The sequence below is a fragment of the Poecile atricapillus genome, chromosome 25 (genome assembly GCF_030490865.1).
Source record: "Poecile atricapillus isolate bPoeAtr1 chromosome 25, bPoeAtr1.hap1, whole genome shotgun sequence".
In the NCBI taxonomy this organism is placed as follows: Eukaryota; Metazoa; Chordata; class Aves; order Passeriformes; family Paridae; genus Poecile; species Poecile atricapillus.
Genome location: NC_081273.1, coordinates 3455947 through 3479180, shown reverse-complemented (window position 1 = coordinate 3479180; position 23234 = coordinate 3455947). Strand labels below are relative to the sequence as shown.

Sequence of the window (23234 nt, the reverse complement as noted above, 5' to 3'; positions counted from 1 at the left end):
GCAGGGAGAGAGGCTGGCCAAGAGCTTGGAAAAAATGCAGGGTTTGTTCTTCTTCCTTCCTGCAGCCCAGCCCCGCCTCGGGTTTGGAAGGTGGAATCCCCAGCCAGGAGGAGCAGCCAGCGAGCGCCCCTGAAACAATCACAGCGCAGAGCCCCCCCAAAAGCTGCCAGCTGAGCACAGCACCAGCACACTGCCTCCCCTCTGGAGTTCTGGCTGTGAATGCACATCCTTCCTTCTCTCTTCTGAGCTGCCTTTTCCCCAGAGCTGTCCTGGAGATGGGCAAAGCAGCACTGGGCTGCGTTGTAAGGGCTGCTCTTGGCACAGGGCTCAGAGCTGCAGAGTAAAAGGAGGGTGGCTTTTCACCCTCAGGATGTGTAATTTGTCCATTTGGAAAAGTAAGGGCATAACGTTGCTACAAGCTCGGCAATAAATGTGTTTATCACAGCTTGCAGGGCAGTGAGGGGCTGGCTTTACTCACCCAATCCCTCATTGCCCCTCTTGGTTATATAATAGAGTTGCTGTAATTTGAATAAAGGTAAAACAGCTTGTCACTGCCACACCCCTAAATCTGGTAATTGCACGCTACATCACCTCTTATTTGTTGTGCAAACTCCTGTGTGTATGAACAGCCTTAATGTTCTTTTTATATGGAATATTTCCATTCTTGAACTATGTTATTTCCAACTATTAGCATTTGATGAAAATAAATGGTTGCAGAATTAATTCCGCCCACGGCGTCTCCCCTTTTCTTGAGCTGACAGAGAAATGATTTTTTTTTTTTTCCCTGTAGATTTCTACAGCCTCTCAGTCTCTTCTACCACATCACAGGTATCTTGGGCCCTCACTTCAATTAATGTTGGGCCCAGCAGCTTTTAAATACAGACTTTGACTTGACTGCAAGCAGGGTATGGGTGACTCAGACAAGGTGGGTTGAGTGCTCTGGGCAGGTACCTTGTTTATCATAAATATCCTGGGTAAATCTGGCCCTTCACGAGTCTCCCTGATGGCCACGTGCTCCTCACTGGAGTTCTTTTGTTGTTAACCTTTATCACAGAGCTCATGGCCTAGATTTCATTGAAACTTGGAGCTGGGATGTGTTTTATTCCCTCTGCTTTGTCTCACTCAGACACGAGCTCCAGGCACAGAGCAGGATTTGCTGCAGGAATGGAAACAGAGGCACTTGCCTCCTGCACTGCAATCCCATCATTTGCCTCCACTTTCCCTACTCTCTTTTGAAGATCAGAGAGCCCTTCAAGTGAGGTTAAACTTTATTCCCAAAATCAAAGTCAGAGAACAGAGGATGTATGGAATGGCTTTGGCTTAAGCGATGGTCAGCTATGGCCAAACCATTTCTTTTTGTACCTCCTCTCCTGCCTTGAGCTATTATTTAACCACTCTGAATGGGCAATTGGGATAGTTCATTTCCTGCTTTTTGTTTTGTCCTCAAGCAGTGTCTGAGAGGAGCCCTGTGAGTTTTAACTTCTCTAGAGAAGAACCAGGAACAAATGTCCAAGAATAAACTGATAAACAGCCCTGGACTTTCTGCCACCTCCATCCACTGTGAGTGCTCTGACAGGACAGCCTTTCCCTTATTTCACTGAACTGAAAACAGGAGCTTCCCATAATTTGGCTGTTTGAAAACCACCACCAAGCCCAAACAAAAACCCCTACAAGAATGCTTTATAGCTTGGTATTTATGTAAAACATTCTTGGCAAAGTTAAAACAAAGTAATACATTAGTACAAACCTGAATATTATTATGATACAAAGAATTCCATCCATCAGCTCTCACGAGCTGGGGGGGGGAAATCATCTCCCCTTTCTCTCGTTAGAGATGCCACTGTGCATTTTAGAAGTGAAAAAAAAAAAAAATAAAAGAAGTTTGGATTCTTAGCTCTGCTGGTTTGTCACCCAAAGGCTGCCTTTGGTGGGACTGCAGATTGTGCTCCCAGAGCTACCCTGGTTCAACCCTTTCCTCTCTCTCCTTTATTGCAGGTACCCTGAAAGCAGCACAGAGGAGGAGCAGTGGATGCCCAGAGGGTGCAAAGGAATGTCAGAACAATTAGAGGCAGCAATCAGCACTGGGTGGCTTGGATGAAGAGCTGGCATTAGGAAGGTGACCAGAGGGAAGCTGCAGAACAGCAGAGCTGATGTGAGTGACACAGGGAACACCTGGGTGGGGCTGCCCCATCCTTGTCTTGGCTTCCCCTGGCAAAGGGATAAGTGGCAATGCTTTGTTTGGGCACAACAAATGCAGCAATGGCATGTCCAGCGAGGGCTCTAGGAAACAAAGCAGAGTAAAGCAGAACACGAGAAAACAACACCAACAGTCCAAATCGTCAAGTATCCAAAATACTGTATACAGGAAAAGTTAAGACAACTCAATTTATATTGGAAATACAAGAACACTAAATTCTGCTACATTAAAAAACTTCCTAAACCACAGCACAGTCCTAGTGTTGCATCCACATCCTGCAGCCTGGTCTCACTCAATGCTGTTCAACACTATCAACACAGATATTTTGGGAAACACGTGTTCCCCATTATTCTTTCTAAAGCCAAGAGAACCAAATTTGGTTGCTTTTATTTTTATTATTTTTATTTTTTTTCCTTTACCATCTGAAGAAAGATTGCAGCTGACACTATGAAAGTGCTTTTGTGTTGAGCTTTTGCTTTCCCAACCCCAGAAACAGTGGCCTTGGCCGTGTGGTTTAAACCTGCCAAGCTGCTGTAGCTGTCACGCTGTGTTAGTGCTTTAGGGAACTTGCAGAGGGGCAGCAAACACTGAAGTCACTCTGTCACCTCTTTGGAACTGAGTCCAAAAGCCATCCCTGGATATTTCTTGCAACGACAAAAACAAAGTGTTGGTCACTGGCAAGAAAAGGTTGGTTTTGTTTTTGTTTTTTTTTTTCTCATATAAAAAAAGTTGATAGCTCCTGCCATAAATTTACAAAAACTATCCCTGAGTGACTCTGTTCTGTGTCTGGTAAGACCTCTTGTGACAAGGAAATGGCTGAAGCTGGCTGAAGAGGAAAGAGATGCTGTTCCACCTGCAGCTTTTTGTTACACTTTGCACTAATACTGATATGCTCTGACAGTGCCACACTGTAGCAACGTGTGAGCTCCTCTCTTGTAGCTTCAACAGTAAAAAAATAGCTCCGTTACTCAAACACCGCTGGCATCACGTTATTTACACTTTTAAATAGAAATGTTACCTTTTCTGAAGTAATCAAAATAGATCTTTGCAAAAAATTTAGAAGGTGGGGTTTTACAAAATAAACGGAGAAGGTAAAAAAAGCTGGAGGATCTCTCAGTACCTTTTATGGCAATCTTAGCCCAGGAAATTATTTGGCTTTAATTTTCCTGAAAGGGATGTCTTAGCACTGGTTCTGTGCCTCCCCTCTAAGCCTCTTTCCCCACGGAAAGACGCAGGAGCCAAGCCTGCTTTGTGCAGATTAGAAGGAGGGGTTACCTGCGTGCAATGAGTCCTGGCAAGCAGGGAGCAGAGGCAGTGCCCCTGCCCTGGGGGTGGTGTTAAATAACAGCATTTGGGGACGGTTTCAGGAGGGCTGAGGGCATTAGTGGTGTTTTCACTGTCACTGCTGGCTGGGCACAGACCCCCTGTGCACCTGAGCAGTCAGAGCCGAGCACAAGACAATCACAGATGTGGAAAAGTCACCAGCCAGGCCTGGGCAATGAGCTGCTGGGAGGAAATCCCCCAAATCCCACTCTTGGAAGTCCATCTAATGCTGTTTCAGCACCTTTTTTTTTGTCTACTGGTAACACATTACTGGTAATGTCTGCTACACCTTTACCTAATGCTGTGCCCCTGCTTGGTTTGCACATTGTGGCTGTGTCCCTGCAGCACAAAGAGAAGGCAATTCCACAAACTTCCACAGCCCAGTCTCTTGGGAAGGATTAAAACCTTTCCTTAGTCCAAGGACAAGTTTGGGTGATCCTGTTGGTATCTCCGGAGGCAGGGGAGACGCGAGTTGGGCAGTGAGGAGTTACTTTAAACTTTGGCAAAGAAAAAAAAGATATACAGATAGCTAGCTATCGAGTTCTTGTGTGTTCCAAACTCTTCCAAGCGCACTTAATTAATCTTTTGCTCTTGCTTGGAGTTCCTGGAGGAGGTATTTTCACACTTGCTTTTGCTGGTTTGCAATTTCCTTTTGGCATCTTAGATGACAAATGAAGACTTGTGTCTGAAGTCACCCTGCAACGAAACAGTTTGGGATGTAGGAAGGATCCAGCAGCTTTCCAGGCAGCTCTCTGTTCCTGCTGCCCCCAAAAGGCAGATCCAAGCTTTGTAACCACGAGGATTCTGCCCAGGCAGCTCCCATTTCCCACTGGGAGGGAGAGGGAGGCACCAGTTCCACTGGCCAGGTGCTCCTCCTCCCGTCCTCCTCACACACCAAGGTGTGGCAGGGACTTTCTCATTCCCTCAGTATCTCTGCTAATGGGAGAGGCTTCTTCTGGTCTTAAGCTCAGTGATCTACTCAAATCCCAAAATACAAATTCTCTTGTAAAAGCATCACGTCCTGCCCACTTAATCCAATGAAACTCATCCTAAGGGGGTCAGGCCATGAGAGAACTCGGAGCTGCCTCTGATAGCTCCTGGCATCAGTCACTTCAGGCAACTTCAACTGTTCATCATTTCTAGGGAAATGACTCAGCCTTCACCCTTCTGTTTTCCCTCTGTTCCCCAGCCCTGCTTCGGAGTGGAGCCCACTCTCACAAAGTCTGTGGGCCCTAAAAGCGCCTCGTCCTCTGCCCACCCTCTTCCTCTCCTGACAGAGATGGTAAATGCAAATCATTTGTTGTTACCTCATCATCTGTCCGGATATAGTTAACGCCATCAGGCTTTGCTGGAGACTTGTAGCTGAAAGAAAGGGAAAAATCTCATTTCTGGGACAGGAAGATTGCAGGATTTTGGAGGGGAGGTGCTGGGAGAGACAGAAATGAGGAGGAGCTGAGTGAGAAGCAAGCAGAGAGAAACCCAGTTTGTTTCTCAAATGAGAGGTCTGTGTTTATTCCATCATTTACCATCACTGGGATTTTGTCTAAATTCCCCTTCAGCACGGGGTGAAAAGATTGCTGTGTGTTTCCCTAAGACTCTGCAAGGAGATAAACTGATCCTTTCCTGGGTTCTCCTGCTCTGGTGCCTGTCACTGCCTTTCTGTGCCTCCTGCTCTGTTTCCTGTGGCAATTATAAAGTTCATTTTAATCCTTCACTGCCAGAAACCTTCAGCATTTTTCTTAGTTATAAGGAAGCGCCACTTGTTTGCAATCCCACAGGAGCTCAGGATTTATACACGACTGTCAAGTCCAGTGTATGCCAACCCTCAGCTGCATTTAAATGGGATATTGAGAGCTTTTTCTGAAAAACAAACGAAACAGAGAGAAAAACAAGACAGGACTTGTGCTGAAAAGCAACATTTAGCACAGAACAAATCGATCTGGTGAGAATCTTGGCTTTGCATATATTATCTCCTCTCCAGACTCTGTAAGGACATCGAGGCTTGTCTCTGATGCTAATGCTGTTGTTTTTAACATTTTCATGTGCGCTCTAGAACGGCTGTTTTTCATCCCAAATTTAGGTCCTCACAACTAGTGAGACTTCCTGTGGAGAGCCTGCTCTGCTTCATCCATTCCCTATGCATGTCCTGATGCTTCAGACTAATTGTGCAGGAGCTGTGATCATTAAACCATGGCCCTGGTTATGCCAGCAGCCCAGGAGCTATTGGACAAACACCTGCAGGCACTGAATTGTGCTGGGCCCCCTTTCCCATGCAAAGGATGAAGATTTCAGAGCACAGCTCTCATCCACACCACAGTCCTCCCCTAGGAAAATGCCCTCCATTCCTGGAAGTGTCCAAGGCTGGTTTGGATGGGGCTCTGAGCAGCCTGGTCTAGTGAAAAATGTCCCTGTCCATGGCAGGGATTGGAGCTGGATGATCTTTAAGGTCCAAATTCACTCTGGGGTTCTGTGAGGATTCCATGAAATAAACTTGGATGCTGCAGGGGTTTACAGCAGGGTATTGGATGCCTCAAGGACTGGCTTAGCCTGTGGACTTTTGTGGGGAATTAGACATTGAAATTCCTTTTAGCCACTAATTTTTGGTGCCCTTCAGACTCCTCCACGCTACCTGAGGGACTTGTCCAAGCAGCCCAGCTTACCTTTCCCCACTCTCTTTGCCATTTGCAAAGTATCCCCTTCTGTAGGCACAGCAGATCCCAAGGGTGATGAGCACCAGGACTGCGAGGACCACCAGGACTCCCCCGATTATCCCTCCGATATTGAGGTCATCTGGCAAAGAGAGACACCAGCACCCAGTGTTTCTTTAGGGCAGCAGCAACATTCCAGCCTCACACACACACTAAAATGCCATCTCTCAAGTATTTGAAGCAGTAGTTCATAGGGAACTAGTGAGTCCCTGACTACAAGATTCAATCTGTTAATGATCTGACGTTTCCCTGCATTGTCAGATTATTTTTATCTCCTTGTGTTTGGGGCTATGAGAAAGCAGGGAAGACTTAACGCTGTAGGATGTCCCCCCTCATTCCCTGATGGTGATGGCAATTCATTTATGGTGATAAATCAACCAGCATTGATGAAAACTCTACAGAGAGCCACTCACAGACTTCCATCTCCTGCTCCTCACACTTGGCAAAGCCAGCATCGTTTGTTGCTATGCAGGAGTAGCGACCTGTGTCACCTTTGTGCACTGCGTGGAAAACCTGGGGAGGGAAAAGGGACAAAGGGAAGGGATGTGACATGAGAAACAAGGCACTGTGAGGGTATAAAAACGTGGATAAAAATGCATCTCTGCTAAGATCTTCTTCCATCAATCTTCCCTCTCCCAGACCCTGGCACACCTCACCCTCTTTAAATTATCCCTTCCTTGAAAGCCAGGCAATGTTTTTCTGAATTTACAAGCGATTAAAGATAACCTGTCCAGCCAAACAAGGCTTGATCAGATCTGTCAGGGCATTACCAGAGTGCCTGTGGCGGGGTTCAGGGTGTAGGAGGAGTTGTGGGATTTGGTGCTGGATTTGCTGTCGGGTGACAGAGGTTCGCTGTTGCGGTACCAGCTGTAGGTGGATTTGGGGAAACCTTCGTTCTCATGGCAGTGAAGAGAGGCTGACTTGCCAACAGGGACAGCTTTAGGCACAGAGCATCTGGGGGTCATGGGTTTCACTGTGGGAAGACACAAACCAGGTGAGTGGCACTAAATCATTCCCGAATTCTTCGCTTTCTTAGGCAAAACCATCCAAACCTCCCATTATTCCCAGCTGGTTTTAAATCCCCAGAGTGGCGCAGTTTGGACTTTGGAGATCCCACAGCTCCCCGTTGCAGAGGTTGTGGGTTTGATACCTTGGACTGTGAGCTGGATGTTGATCTCATCAATGGTTTTGGTGTCAGAGGGTGCAGCCACCTCGCAGCGGTACGTGGCCGTGTCCATCCTCGTGGTGTTCTTAATCACCAGGGACGTCCTGCTCAGAATCTCTGCCCGTGTCGCAAAGTCTCCTGCCACACAGCAAAGAGAGAGGAAAAAAGCAGGGCAATCAAGGCTAATGACTCAAGATGAAACACCAGACTCGTTCTGGGTGTATAAATTAAGTGGCTGATCTCAGACTCTTTTCTGGAGTCTAAGGAACTCAATCCTTGAAAGCCCCAAAGGAAAGCAAAGCTGCCAACCATGTAAGAGGATGAACTGGAAAGCATCACTCTAAACCTCAAAAACTGTGGCAAAATCGAACTTCCAAGACAGCCTCAGGCCTTGCCTCCTTTGGAAGATTCATTTGGATGTGGCTCTTGGTCTGAAGTGCTGGAGTAATTCCAGATGGAGTCAAGCCCTACTGGCACTGGAGTTCTCCTATCAATCCAGAGAGGCTCCTTCTAATGCTCCCAGGATGCTGCAAATCCCTGTGCTGCCTCAGCAGAGAGTGCTGGCAGCTGGGCACACAGACCCAGGGGGAGCCCTCAGATGTTCTGTGGAAAAACAGGAGAGGTCACACCCAGTGACCATGCTGGGACCCACAAAAGGGAGGCTACATCATTCTTTTCTTACCCAGAAAATATCTCCTAGGCCGGATCTCACTCCAGCTCCCTACTGTGACCTGTCAATAATGAGGCAGGGAGGAAAAAACATCCCGTTCTCTCTCCATCCTGCACTTCAACTGCTGAGCTCTGTTCCAGAAGAAAGCAGCCAGACAGCCAGAGCTCCTGCCTCTAACAGGCTTGTTTGTTCCCCATTGTACTGTTTCTGAAATCTGTTTGGAAAGCTGTTCTGGAAATCTGAAAACAAGGAATTCTCATACCCTGCATTTTGTTTTCAAAAAACACATAAGAGGTTTCTCCATTTCGGATTTTCTTCCACTCGATTCTGGGATCTGGTGTCACCGTGGATTTAATGATGCAGGACAGCTCAACACCTAGCAGGAGAAATGGAGGCAATCCAGATTAATAGGAAGCAGCTGTGTTTTTGCTCTGCTTTGAGCACTCTCACTCAGTGTTTTATTAGGAGATGCTGCCCACAAAGCAGAGCCTTCTCTTTCATCTGCCTCACAAACAGAAACGCTGCTGGGTTCCAGGAGCTATTGGAAGATGGATTTTGGCCAGCAAAAATAATAGTCCAGCAGATATCAGCTTTGGAGAGAAATGAACACTCTGTTCTCTGCAGGCTGGGGCTTATGGCAAACAAAACCTTTGGTGAGGGTGAGCGCCCAGCCCTGTCCTGCTGCTGAGCAGAGCCACACCGTGAGTCAGGGATGCAGCATCCCTGGGACAGTGACCTCTGGGGATAAACCCAGCAAACCCTGCCCCTCTGCAGCTGCCACTGGCATCCCATCCTCCCTGCAGAACCTCAGCAGGGCTGAGGAGCCTCCCCAGGGCACGTCTGCACAAATTTCTCTCTCTGTGTATTAATTGCAAGGCAACTGCTTTTCCTTCTTTTGGGACCCAGTTCAAAAAAGCACTTAGGCAGAGACTTTGCAGTGCTGGTGGCTTGCAGAGGGCCTCGACAAACCATTTAGAAAAGGGGGATACAGACACATTCTTAGGCACTTCTCTGAATCCCAGGCTCTCATTGTCCTAAGGAACCAGTGACCAACGAGCCAAATTCTCCTCCATTGTTTGGCCTGATGCAGCACAGGCAGCACTCACTTTGGAATTCCTGCACCACGGGCTTGGTGTTGCTGGATGTCAGCTCCACAGCCAAGAGTTTGCAGCCTGGAAAAACAAACAGAAGGTAATAAGAAATAGCACAGCTCATAAGTCACCCAGCTAGGAACAGGCTGCCTGCTGAGAAATCATCCTGGCCAGCTCCGAGGACTGACTTCCCCAGACAAAAACTCTTCCTGGCTACCAGCACAGCTCCAGCAGGACTGAGTTTATTTAGGAGTTGTGGTGTAAATACAGGAAAATATAATTGTTAGAAGTAGCAATTAAAGAGGATTAACATAATGGCACAAAGGCAGTGCCAGCATGAGCCATTTCCTTGTGCTTGTTTAGATGGTAAAGGAACTGTGCTCATGCAGGAGTGAAAGTTTTATTTTGAAAATTAACTTGATGGTCAGGAGAAGACAGGAAGCAGACCAAGCTCCAGAGGTCAGGTCAGTTCCTGGGAGATGGAATGGGCCAGGCCTGGCCTCTGACAAATGCTGATTACATTGGCAAGTGCTGCAAGTGTGGTAATGTAAAATGTGAGGCAGTAAATCACAAGAGGACTGTGATTCAGGAGAAAACAGGAGTTCAGCTCCTTGGGTAGAGCCACAGACCCACTCTGGGGAGAAAGCTCAGCCATGCAATGCTGTGAGGATCCCTACAACACAAACTCGCTTGTTCCTGTCCTGCTCTGAGCACCAAAGTGTTCCAAATTAATCCAGTCATCCTCCCTCTTTTGCAGATTAATTTAGTTTGAAAAATCTGCCTTCCATGTCCCTTCTGCTCTGCACTCCACCAGAGCAGGTATCAACAGCACTCACGCTCTGCTGGATGCCCAATTCACCAACAACTCTCCAGAGGGACAGGGAAACAAGCAGGGAGTTCCCTGCAAGAGGAAAGTGAAGCAGACAGAGGATATTGTGGAACTGGTGATCTGATTCTCCTTCTCCCAGGCAGAGCGTGGTGCTGCCAAACCAGGCTGCTCCAAAGCCCTGACAGGAGGAGCTTCCATGCTACAATCAGTGCCAAAATAATCAGCTGCAGGGCTCTGCCATGGCCACACGAGCAGCTCTGCTGTGACAAATCCCATCAGAAGTTTGTGGAAATCTAAGGGAGATGCCCACTGAGCTCGCTGGGCATTGATCAAACTGCAGGTTAAAAAATGATAGAAAACACTGCCCCAGGGACGTGGGATTTAGCTAAAGGTTAAGAGTAAAAAGCCATAATAAACATGGATAGAAAGCAGAAAAGGCAGCTGAAAGGAGATGTGGAGAAAGAAATGATCTCCAGCATCATGACACAGCTGGAAACTCCTGTGCTGGCTTTCAGAGGGAAAAGCTTTTGGGCAGAGATTGACAGTGCAGGGACAACATCCCTCTGGTGGAGTGGCAAGGCAGCAGCCTGAGAAACACCCAGGAGCTGCAAAGTCACTCCCACTGAAAGCCTGAGGGCCTTCAACACCCCAAATCCTTCCAGCAACGTTGAAATGTTCCCTGCTGGTTCCTATCCCTCGTTGTTTGTTAAATGCTGACGCTTTCCTGGGAGCCCCAGTGCTGGTACCCCAAAGACCACCAGGGAGAGCTGGCATTTGGCAAGGTTTAGAAAGCTGCCTTTGTCCAAAATCATTGTTTCTCACACAAAAACCACTGGCTGATGTTAACTAATAGCTGGCCCAGCCAAAACTGCTCCTAGCAGGACTTTTCCACCCTTCCCCCTTCTGCACTGGAGACGGTCATGCAGCATTTGGGAGAAATCCAATGCTGAACTGAGCTGACAGAGCTCTGGCCTTTGGTTCTCTCCAGCCAGGAGCTGGTCTAAGCAGTAATTTCTGCAAGTCTGTTTTGAAGCAGAGTCCATTTTCATAAGAGCTGCTGCTTCCAGAGCTACCCCCTGAAAGCAGGGAATTGTGCCAGATGATGCCAACTCTTCCCCTTCCCTCTGTTCATCACGGAACCATGGAATGGTTTGGGTTGGAAGGGACCTTAAGGATTCTCCAGTCCCACCCCTGCCATGGTTCCCTTCCACTATCCCAGGTTGCTCCAGCCTGGCCTTGGACACTTCCAGGGGTCCAGGGGCAGCCACAGCTTCCTGAGCACCCTGTGCCAGGGCCTCCCACCCTCACAAGGAGGAATTTGTCCTAATATCCAGTCTATTCCTGTTCTCTGTCAGTTGGAATCCATTCCCCCTTGTCCTGTCATGACATGCTCTTGTAAAAAGTCCCTTGATGTGTGTTCTGTCTGGGGCTCTGATCCTTGGGAGCACAAACAGATTCCACTGATCCCAGCAAACCCCCAGAGCATGGGAAGCTGCTAATCCCCAGAAGACAAGGCACAATTTTGGGAAAATCCTTTTGAAATCTTCAGACATGTTTCCAACAATGGTGAAACGTGGCATTTGAGTCCCTCTGCTGTGAGATTGCTGCTTCTGGAACCAAGAATTGAATTGAGAGCACAGGCCTCAGCACTCAGCTGATCTGAGGGGATGCTGGCTGGCCTGCTCTGGACCAGTTTTAGTTTTGTTACAGACTCTTGCTTGCACAGTATCTTTTTCTGAAAGAATGCTGTCCCATCAAACAGACATGGCAACAGTCCTACATCTGCTGTAGTTCGAATCTCTATTCAGCTGAAGGTGGGGACAGTAAAACCAGAGAGTTGTGTGGCTCTGAAGGAGCTCTAGAAATATTCACTCCAGGACAGTGGGACTCCGTCAGACTCCAGCCCCATCTCATTTCTCAGAAACTGCTCACAGCAGGCTTTTTCTCACCCACTAAGCACAAGAGATTCAGGTCTATCCCTCAGGCACAAAGCAGGATGACAACAAATTTAAGACAGAAGCTGAGTCCTTGGAGACTGTGTGAGAGGTTCTGACATTATTACGTGTATTGACCGTGGGCAGAGATCAATGTGGCTGCTTAAATCACTGCTAAGGCAGATTTATTCCTCTCTGTGTGGCAGAATACTGCAAGTAGCATGTTCTAAATTAAAAGAAGGTGACAGCAAAGCAAAACAAAAACCTGAACTGACCATACAGACTGTACAGCAAGAAAGGAATGCCTTTCTAGAACCTTGCTCTGCTGGCAAGGGTTGTCTCTTGGTTTTGTTTTGTGTTAAATTATCATTAGTGCTTAAACCACCTTCTAAAAGGTGTTCCTTTAGGCTCCTTCCAGCCCAGCACAAATAAGCAGCAAAGGGTTTGTGTTATGTAAATCTCACTTCAAAGGCCTCAGCACCCAGGGTTTGGAGAACAGCTGGAATTGCATTCCCTCTCCAGAGCAGCATGTGTGCCACAGCACAGGCACCCACCACAGCCGTATGTTCCACATCCCTGAATCCCCACCAGATCCATATGTGCTGCATCTCCCAGTTCCTACCAGGTCTCTATAGGCTGCAAAATCCCAAATCCTACCAGATCTGCATGTTCTAACCCCCCAAATACCTACCAGATCTCTATGTGCTGCAGACTCAGCCAGACATATGGTTGAATCCCAAATGTCATCAGTTCTCCAAAATAGAATCCAGGACAAGGCACTGAAGTCTATAGCATATTCTTATGGCACTTTTCTTTTTTTTTTTTTCAGATCCAGCCCATGCTTGTTACTGTGACTCATGGTATCTGAATCATTTTAAAATGCTATACTGAAGGAAAAAAAGCAGCTTTATAGGCGACTTTGTGTGTTGACTCTCCTTTCTACTGTTCAAAGCCAAGTTTGACCTTCCATCTCCTTCCACCCCGATGTCTGTTTGAAAGCTCTAGGCAGAAATTTGAAGAGGAGGTGAGGTATTGTGTTATAGGGAAAGTGAGAGGATGACCAGGAGAGAGTTTGGGAGAAGTCGCTGGCAGCATCCTGTGCTGCAGCCTCGCTCGATGCCGCGCTCGCCGTTATCTGATACGGTAATTTTAGTTAATGCACTGTCAGGCACAGGCAGTACAAAACCACGCAGCTGTATTTAAACACCTGCCCACCAAAGCAACAAAAATATGTCTTGCTCGAGGTGTCCATCATCACTGAGCCCTTGCTCGATTTGCAATTCAAAGCACGCCTAAGCCATGTGGGAACGCTGCGATAAACCACACGCCTTGTTGAGCATCTCTGCTTTCTGGGGGTTACTCGGTGCAGCAGGAGTGAGTGATGTGCTGTGGGGTGTTCAAACATGGCAGCTGAACCCTCTGCACGTCAGCACCCTCAGGGCTGCCCGTCTGGAGGTGCCCCTGGAGCATCCATCCATCCATCCATCCATCCATCATCCATCCATCATCCATCATCCATCCATCATCCATCCATCCATCATCCATCATCAATCATCCATCCATCCATCATCCATCATCAATCATCCATCCATCCATCCATCCATCATCCATCCATCATCCATCCATCCATCATCCATCCATCCATCCATCCATCCATCCATCCATCCATCCATCATCCATCCATCCATCCATCATCCATCCATCCATCCATCCATCCATCCATCATCCATCCATCCATCCATCATCCATCCATCTTTATCCATACATCATCCATCATCAATCATCCATCCATCCATCATCCATCCATCATCCATCCATCATCCATCCATCATCCATCATCCATCATCCATCCATCATCCATCCATCATCCATCCTTTATCCATCATCCATCCATCCATCATCCATCCATCATCCATCCATCCATCATCCATCCATCATCCATCATCCATCCATCCATCCATCATCCATCCATCCATCATCCATCCATCCATCCATCATCCATCCATCCATCATCCATCCATCATCCATCCATCCATCATCCATCCATCCATCATCCATCCATCCATCCATCCATCATCCATCCATCCATCCATCCATCATCCATCCATCCATCATCCATCCATCTTTATCCATACATCATCCATCATCAATCATCCATCCATCCATCATCCATCCATCATCCATCCATCATCCATCCATCCATCCATCATCCATCCATCATCCATCCATCATCCATCCATCCATCATCCATCATCCATCATCCATCCATCCATCCATCATCCATCCATCCATCCATCATCCATCCATCCATCATCCATCCATCATCCATCATCCATCCATCATCCATCCATCCATCATCCATCCATGGACTGGAGGTGACAAGGACAGCACAGCCCAGGCACAGAGCAGCTCAGGGGCACTGGGAGGGGCAGACAGGCTGACCCCAGGGCTGGCTCTTCCTCTCGGGTGGGTGTGTGCAGCACGGGGGAAGCTGACTGGGAAATCTCTAGTAAACCTCCCTCTGGAGGCAGAGGAAGCTGAGCTGGACTGGATCAGACAAGGAGAGGGGAGGCTGCGTTCCTGCCCTCAGCTTATTTTGAGGAAATCACCATAAGCCCTTTCAGGAACATCTGACCATCTGCCTGGAAATATCCATCCTTTTGTCTCCCAGCTCTGCAGGCTCTTTATCCCCCTCTTCTCTATTCCCAGCGCGTCTCGTTGCAATTCCACAATCAGACTTGTGCCAGGTGGTGCAGGACAGAGAACACAGCGTGGCACAGGAATGAGACAAGAGCATTTTAGGCACTGTTTGGTGAAGTTTTTTGGGCTTTCTTTGTCCAAGTATCTTTGTGTGAAACTTCGGGAATAGCAAATGCACTTGTGCCAGATAAAGACTGGATTTATAAACGGTGAATAAATGTTTTGTAGCACTCAGTCTTAACTTCCACTCCTCTCCTGCAGCCCAAGGAGCTGGTGCTGTGTTTGCTCTGGCCCCCAGGTGTCAGGCTGAAAGCCCCTGGAGCTGAGAGGAGGGAGCAGGCAGGTGGATGGGCTGTATTTGCCCAGTGACCCCAGCGAGCCACGTGCCTTTTTTTATTCCATTTTTCCATGGCACCTCCCTGAGCTCAGCCTTGACTCTGGGGTGGGCTGCCCTGCTGGAGAACAATGTAGAGTGCAGCGAGAGATTAGTGAACAAAAGCTTAGGAGTGTCTCCGTTCAAATTAAGTAACAGATGGACCTGGTCTGTGTGGGAGCTGATAACAGTTATAAAAAGGCCATCACCAGACTGTGGCCAGCCCACCCTGGAAAAAACCCACTCAGTCGTAAATCCTCTGTGCTGTTATAGCTGCTTGTGCGAGTAAGGCTTTATTTTTACCAGCTATCATAAACCAGCATGACTTATTTTAAGATGCATGGCTTGTACTGCTCTGCTAAAAGGGTGCCAGCTCTCTGATAGACACCTCCAACAGCGATGTGCCCGCCCGGGCAGGGAACTCGAGGCAGGATTAACCCAGAGAAGGCAAATGCAGCCTTGCAGAGCAGTGTTTGGCATCCACATCGCTCTGGGCTTTGCTCTCCTCCTCTCTTAGGGAGCTCACTCGTGGCACTGGTGTGAAATGCTGATTGTGAGGGGGTCTCTGGTGGTCCCAGCAGGAGCAGGGCCCCACAGGATGAAGCTGTGTGGAACACCACCAGCTATCTGCACTCATCTGAAGGTGTAAGACCTTGGGATTTTGCCCTTAATTCACTCTTCCTGCTCACCAGTACAGAAGGTGAGGAGATGCCTGACTTCAAACAGGGTACGTGCAGTTCTGGAACGAAATCTTAACCTGTTTAAATCTCCTGATTTAAATCTCCTGACTTAAACTGGGACCTTAAAGACCTGACTGCATTTGCTGCAGAGAGGGCTCATTAACACCCAGGCCACGCACACAGGCTTTTTTCTTCCTTTTCTTTTTCCTTTGCTTTTTTAGTTTTTTTTTTTTCTTTCCTCCTCCTTCTTTTCTTGTTTTTCTTTTCTTTTTCTTTTTTCTTTTTCTTTTTGGACAGGAGGATTTACTGTTCCACCTCCTAACCAGACAGCAAAGCACACCCACCCTGAGGGGTGGAACAGGCTGCTCCCAAGGAGATATGGAACCCTCTTAGGTCAAAAGCCTCTCTGCAAAGCAGCTCCTTCTGCAGCCAAACATTCCTCCTGTCTCCCAGGCAGGCAGGGAAGTGTAGGTGTTGCCTGGGAAGACCACACAGAGATTTCTGATGGTTTCCCCGATGGTTTCATCACGTTGGGGTGCAGCTGCAGACAGACTGTCTCAAACCACCGTCTGAACAGGGCTTCTGGAGCTCAGAGTTTCACAACCTTCACTCGCTGTGGCATTACAGTGGGGGTAGAGATGAGATGTTGAGGTCCTGCAGGATCAGCACCTTCACAGAAATTACCCCATTTCATTAAAATGAGGTTTCCTCTGTCCCAACAGAGGTGGCTGGAGGTACCAGCCCCACCAAAGGGCCTTCATGCTGCTGCCATCAAGGAGAAGATGGACATTTATACTGCATTTATACTACACTTCATCCCCTGCAGATGTGGCTGTACAAGCCTTGCCCAACATCTTAATCTGGGCCTGATCTGGGCCCAGCTCTCCTGTTTTCCCAAGCTCATCCCCTGGGTTCTGGCTCTTCTCCTGGAGAGGACTGACTGTACGTGTGAGTCGGGAAGGAAGCAATATTTGTGTGGATGACTAATACCCAATACTTAAAAGAGATTAGGATGGAAGCAGCAAGAGCTCCAGAGTTTCCAGCATGTCAGATTGCATCCCTTTCTGGAATATACTTCAGGCCAACTTCAGCTCAGAGAGAAGACGGAAAGGGTTGGAATTTGCCCCTCAGAATCAGGGATGAAGGTAGTAGAGGGCGAACAGAAAGGAAACATGAACAGGAAAGCTGTTATTACCATTCCCCACGTTCCTGAATTGCTTCTTCCTTCCCAACAAACCTAAGGCTGAACTGAAAATCTTATTTCTCTTGTGTGAGCAACAGGGAATAGGGCATGGAGCTTCTGCCAGGAGATTAAGTCCTGCCCAGACCATTTCTTTGCCCTTGCTGCTGGCCTCTGGGGTCAAGCCCCTCACACAGATGCTTTGGGCTACCAGTGTTAGGCTGAATCTCCAGGAGGGAAAAACAGGGGCAGGTGGCCTTGCTGTGTGGTTCTGAGGCAGGAGAGCTTCTCCTTACAGCTGCACCAAGGTTTTGGCAAAAAAACAGAGGAGAAATCCAGATCACTTGGCCAGGAATGCATGGAACCAGCCAGGATGTGCTCAGTGCTGGTCTTGCCATTTTCATTAACAAATGGGCAGCCTAATTACACCTTCAAACTGGGCTGGCTCGCAGCCAACACCAGGGAAATCAGTGCAAAAAATGGGACATGAGGGGATGCCAGGAGGGCAGCTCATCCCCACCTCTGCTTTAGGGCATGAAGACCCCAGGGATGCAGCTGGCTGTGCCCCTGGAACCCTGAGGAAGCCGAGGGTCTCCCGTGCAGTGTTTCCCCCCCATCATTTCCATCTGCCCCAGTGCTGTACATTTCTCAGCTGAGCCTCAGTCCCTCCACAGTCAGCGTCCCCTGTAGCTCAGTAAGGATGCACAGTTCCAGTTCACTGGAGGAAAAAAACGAGGAATGGAAATCACAGGAAGAGCAAAGGCACAGGCTATCTCAGGCAGCAGTGGATATGCCACTCTGTGACCTGTTTACCAGATGAGAATGCCTCACAGCAGCAAATCCCAGAACAGAGATGGTGAGCACTGGAGAGCAGTGGCAACTTCTGCACAGGGCAGAGTTGAAACCAACCCTTCCTGCCTATTCCCACTTGCCTTCCATTGTTTCCTCAGCCAGCCCTAGGAACTGCCATACAGGCACATCCTACGTTATTTCTCACTTCAGTAAGTCCCCTTCCTCCCCAAAGTGGCAGATGCTGGTACCAAATTAGTGCAAAGTGGGAGGGAACCAGCAGATAACTATCACAAGAGCCAGGGGCAATGGTGTTCTTGCTGTCCTCTCCCTTCCTGCCAGCAGGGCTCTCCTGGCAGCAGACAGATGCTGAGGGATGAAATCCAGGACAGAGTGGGGTCAGCGAGATGTGACAGGGATCTATGGCCAGTGTCAGGGAGAGGGAGTGAACTGCAACGGGAAAAGGGGCAAGTTCCTTTATTTTTGGCTCGTGTAGGAATTTGACTCAAGGATTGCTGAGCATCTCAGAAGCCACGGTGACGTTTTCCAGGCTGAGCGCCAGCCGAGGCACAGACTTGATCTCAGCAGGTATTTGACTTCTCTGGGAGCTGGGATGCTCAGCACCTGCCTGACCCTGGCTTTTGATGAGGACACACATCTCAGAAGCTGCCTGCAATGCAAAGACAGGAAATAAGCGGATATGCTATCAGCACCAGGCTTTGCAGTGCTCCTTAGTGTCTGGCTGTGTCCCAACCATCAATACAGAGACTTGCAGGGGTTTAGCCTATAATCCTCTATTCCTCTGTCTGTGACTCTAATCTCCTGATCCTCCCTTCTCCTCCAGCCTAGAGCTTGACCAGCAGAACACGGATCCGAGGTTCTGCTTATTGAAGACCAACCATGTCATCTTCCTGTGGAAAATGGGAGTTGGGAAGAGAGCAGCAGTCATCAGAGCCAAGAGCCAGGAGTAGGCTGGAGAAGGGAACAGGAGAGGGCGTGAGCAAGCACACAGAGAAATCATTTATGACAAGACTGAAAGCAGCTCTCGTTTTAAGAACATTTCCTCCGATTTTACAGTGTAATTTTTACCTTTTTTAACGCGTGCATATAATTCTAGCCCCGGGTACAAACCGCAATTGTCTCGCTAATGCGCCGCACAGAACACGAACAAATGAACGCTGCAGGAGCCTGGCTGCAGGCACCCAGGGAACATCCCCAGCTGCTGTGAGCAGACCAAGAGCTCACAGCGATCCCACTGCCGTCATTCCTGCCGGGAGAGCTGCGGCCGGCCCCCGCCAGCTTTGAAGCTCTGCAGCGAATCTGTCAGAACAAAGGACGCAGCCCCACAAGGGGGGAAAGGCACTCAGCGAGGGCCAGAGATGTGATTTTAGGAGCAGCCCTGGATCACAGGAGCAGATCTGAAAAGACTTCCCTTGTTAACATCAGCCCGAGCAAGCACAGGCTGCCAACCTGCGCAGGGAGAAGCGCCGCAGGGTTCAGGGGAGATTATTTTCTTAGGAAGTGCACCGGGGAATTAAAGGGAGCCCAAGTGAAGTCACAGACAGATAAAGATGAAAAGCATGACACACAGAGCTATTAGGAAGATGCCAGTATAAATGAGCAAGGGGAGAGGGAAGGGAGTAATGCTGTGTCAGAGCAAAGAGGACAAAACCCACCCTGGCTCATCCCAGCCTGGATTCCTGACCAGGGCAAGTCTGTTTAATAGAGCAGAAACGAGACTTGACACAGAAGGGTTAAAAGATTACTTGTCCTGGGGGAGTTGAATTAGCCACATATCTGGGAACCAACTTCTCCCAGACCCTGACTTGTTTTTCTCCTTAAACATCATCTGCTGCTATTTTTAGCAGAGAATTTTCTCAGCCGAGTGCTCCCAGTTGAGTGCTGGTCAGAGGCCCTTTTCCCAGGGAGACACGGGCCCAGCAGCACGTGCTGTTCCCTGGTTCAGCTCAGCTCTGTGCCACTGTCCTGCCATCTCTGGGCTTCGTGTGTGTCACACTGCCAGCTCCCTCCTGAGGCACGGGGACAGTCCCCACCCCTCATATTAAATACCCTCAAAAAGCCAGGGGAGGCTACAAAGCCAGAAACAGCTAAAAGGGGTAGACTGGACTTGGTAACTTGCCTGGAGGCTTTAGCAGCATGAATGGTAAAAAAGGTTGGGAAGGAGATTGAAAGAAATGATTAGGCTGACATTAATAACAGGATCTGCTTCTCAGGACTAAAATCTATTTGGATTCATTCCAGTTCCTCCAAGGGAAACCATGGAAGCCTTTATTGTTCATAAAAGTTGCGACTAAATTCGGACTATATAAACCTTAAGGAAATACCTCTCAGAGGACAACCCTGCTGGAAACAAATGAGGTAACTCCCTTCCTCTTCTCTGCTTTTCTTGGGGCCTTCATTCTTCCTTGGCCAAAACCCCAACCTGTCCATCAGTGCCTGGCTCCTGGCTGCTCAGCCTCCAGCACTGCTATCTCTGCCTGGCTGCAATTAGCAATGTGTCACTGGATGTCTGGGCTCTTCTCAGGGAGGCAACGCTTGTAATTCCCTTTATCTACAACTTGATTTAATACCTGCCTGCCAGGGATCAGCACAGAAATCAAAAAGCCAGATCAGGGCACATGGGTGGACAAATTGAGTCAAGCAGGAGCAAACCCTTGGCTGCTCTGTGCTGATGTGCAGCTCAGGCTGGGGGACACGGGAGGACTGAGCTCTGTGGATGCTGGGGATGCACAGCAGAGGCACAGTCAGGAAGGTCCCTGTAACAATGGCCTCTTCTTGGTCAGTGTATCTGTTCCCTGTGAGTCTTGGAGTCATGTCAGCAAAGCAAACAGATTGGGAACATATTTGCACTCCCCACAGCAGTACAGAAGCCAGCCCTGACACAGAGGAGCAAGCTGGGCTCTTGGCTGCTCCATGCCTCGGTGCCAAGTTTCCAGCTCTGCTTGAGACCTGTGGCCGAGCCCGGCTCTGGCAGGAGGAGAGGACAAGCAGGGCTGGGAAATCTCAGCTCACACAACCTGGCAGCTGCCTACAGGACAGGGGAGCCGGGCTGAGCTCACCTGAGCTCCTCTGAGGCTTCCCAGGTGACGCCAAACCTGGCACAGTGTGGCTTTGCCTTCCTCATGGCCACGCTGAAACAGCTGGGGCCCAGGGCAGCAGGAGCCCAGACAGCACACAGATGCTGCTCAAGACCTCATCCCTGTGGCAAGAGCTGCCTGAAAAAAGCTCCCCCAGCCCTGCAGGGATCCCAGGAGCCCCGGATTTCTCTCCTGACCTTCGTGTACGCATTCCAGCACGTGGCACTTAACCTTTGAGGCTCCTTTGAAAATGCCAGCGCCAGCGTTTCACGGATGAGTGTGCTTCCCCTCACATCTGCCCCCTGTATCAGATGCTGCCAGCGCCTCTCTCTCCTGGCTCTGCTCCCAGCTGAAGGACAGACAATAGGCATTTGAATCCAGTCTCCACTTCCCCTCCCAATCGCCCAGGGAGATGGCATATCACAGAGGCAGCGCTGAGAGCAGCGCTTGCCAGCCAGCCACGAGTCCCTCCAGATGCCAGCCTGCCTTCCCCTTCCCTCCCACAGCCCCACCACAGCCCCACCACTGCAGCGCTCACTGGGCACCCAGGCCAGCTCCTCCACCCTCCCAGGGGTTCTCTCAGCATTCTGCTGCTGCCAAAATCGACTGGATTGTCCTGGATTCCCAAGCTGCCGGCCACAGCAGTGGTCAGTGGAGCTCTCCTGGAGCTCCCTGCAGTGCCAGCTCATGGAAACACACTGGACACCTCCTGTGGAGCAGTGTGGGGGGGTGGTGAATGCTGCTACCTTCCCAAGAGTGTCCCCAGGTGAAGGTGTGGGCACAGAGCAGCCACACACACACACACCACGGATCGCTTTCGACCAAGAGGGTCTGTGGTACAGAGTTCTGACAGGGTTTATTGATCCACACCTCAAAGCGGCCCAGGGACAAAACACAAACTTGGGTTGAGGATCCAGGATGATAGAGCAGGAAACAGGGCAGGATCTGAGGGTCAAGGGCCAAGGGGAACAGGGACAAATGGTGCAGAAGCAGGGATAGGGGCAGGGAACAACACATGGGAAAAGAGGGGTGGAGAACAGCACCAAACTGAGGCAAATGGGGATTAAGGGATGGGAGAACATTCTGGGGAAGATCTCTGTAGGGTAAATGGGCTGAACTGGGGTGACATCAACTCGGTAATCCAATGGGAAAACAAACTTAACAATACATTAACATCTGACTGCAAGGACCTGTGGGAAAGAGGCCTTCTCTCACCCCAGTCTCGGGAGGCACTATTTGCTGCCTCCTTTCCATGACTGGGGTATAGGGATTCTTTGGGCCTTCACAACTCATCCTTTTTCTTTTATTAAGAAGGCCTATGCCACAGATTTCTGCAGAACATGAACCAAACAGGGAAACATAATTATAACAATAATTCTGTGGGGTTAAAAAGGCAAACTTAAAACTGAGTGACTGGGGAGTTAAATAAACTACAACTCCTTGTATCCTCCCTGTACACTCCTGGACCTCTCTTGCTCACACTTGGGAGCCTCTACCTGTAATTAAGTGATCCAGGTTCCACCTGCAAGAGGTTCAATCAGAGTCTGGCAAGAGCTGTCCTGGATTCTCCTGAAGAACCATTTTCCATCTTTCTAGAAATAGCTCTGCTTCTGGAGCCATTCAGCCTGTTTGGCACCACTCCTGCTGCTTCAGAGATAACAACAGAGAGTGAGAAAAACCTGTCTAGACACCATTTACCTTCCATGGACTCCCATTGCCACATCAAAGCACCTCTTCAAACAAAACTGCAAACTGGCCAGGTAATACACCCCAGCCCTCCTGTGCCTGCTCCAGCCTGAGGCAAGGACTCATCCCATCATGCTCCAGAGTTTATCTTTAATCCAGGCCCTTCTGACAACAGGAAGAGAGGTAGGATGAAAAATCTCATTACAGGCACATCGACAGAGGTCACCTGGCTTCCCACTACCCAGCTGGGGGCTGCTTCCCTTCTGCTCAGTGCCCAGATGCAAGCTGAGATCTCACCTGTCTCCTCTGGGCAGGCTGCAACCCCCCAGCTCCTCTCAAAAGCTGCCACACACTTGTCACACTTGTCCCTTCTGCTCAGCTGCTGCACCCCTTGCCTTCCCAAAGCCACGTGTGTGAATGCTGGGCAAGCTTTGCTGCAAGCTGGGGATCACAGAATATCTTCCTGTGACACCCAAGGGAAGGGAGGCCAGCAGCCAGCTTGCCCACCAAGTCACTGTCACAGCAGGACAAAGGCACGGGAGCTCGGGTAGATGCTCAGGATACCTCAAAACCAAGGAGAGAATTTCAGGTTTCTTGAGCACAATTTATTTGAAGTCCCTGCTGTGGGGAAGCACCTGGCACTGGCATCGAGCACTGACCCCATGCAGCCACCACAAGAGCAACATCTATCTCATTATTTTAATCAGGGTCCTTTGAAATACCTTCTGTGTGAGAGACAGCTAAGAAAATCCTGTCTGGCTTTATTCTGTCTCAGGCAGAAACAGCCTTTATTTAGCAAACTGCTGCTAAC

At 49.1% G+C, this 23234-nt stretch overlaps 3 protein-coding genes across 3 annotated transcripts in view; 1 reads left to right on the top strand and 2 right to left on the bottom strand.

The window, feature by feature from the left end:
* NCAPD3 (non-SMC condensin II complex subunit D3) overlaps positions 1-3514 on the top strand; it is a 31793-nt gene extending 28279 nt beyond the window's left edge. The window contains exon 35 of the mRNA XM_058857247.1: positions 66-3514. Coding sequence (XP_058713230.1) covers positions 66-174 — 109 coding nt within the window. The 3' untranslated portion in view covers positions 175-3514. The remainder of the gene's footprint in view (positions 1-65) is intronic.
* The window catches only part of ACAD8 (acyl-CoA dehydrogenase family member 8), a 134408-nt gene that overhangs the window by 52118 nt on the left and 59056 nt on the right, over positions 1-23234 (bottom strand). The gene's annotated exons all lie outside the window — the stretch shown is intronic.
* JAM3 (junctional adhesion molecule 3) overlaps positions 2611-23234 on the bottom strand; it is a 31365-nt gene continuing 10741 nt past the window's right edge. The window contains exons 2-9 of the mRNA XM_058857250.1: positions 9170-9235; positions 8326-8439; positions 7379-7531; positions 6999-7201; positions 6642-6741; positions 6181-6310; positions 4828-4882; positions 2611-4216 (exon numbers count right to left, since the gene is read on the bottom strand). Coding sequence (XP_058713233.1) covers positions 4181-4216; positions 4828-4882; positions 6181-6310; positions 6642-6741; positions 6999-7201; positions 7379-7531; positions 8326-8439; positions 9170-9235 — 857 coding nt within the window. The 3' untranslated portion in view covers positions 2611-4180. The remainder of the gene's footprint in view (positions 4217-4827; positions 4883-6180; positions 6311-6641; positions 6742-6998; positions 7202-7378; positions 7532-8325; positions 8440-9169; positions 9236-23234) is intronic.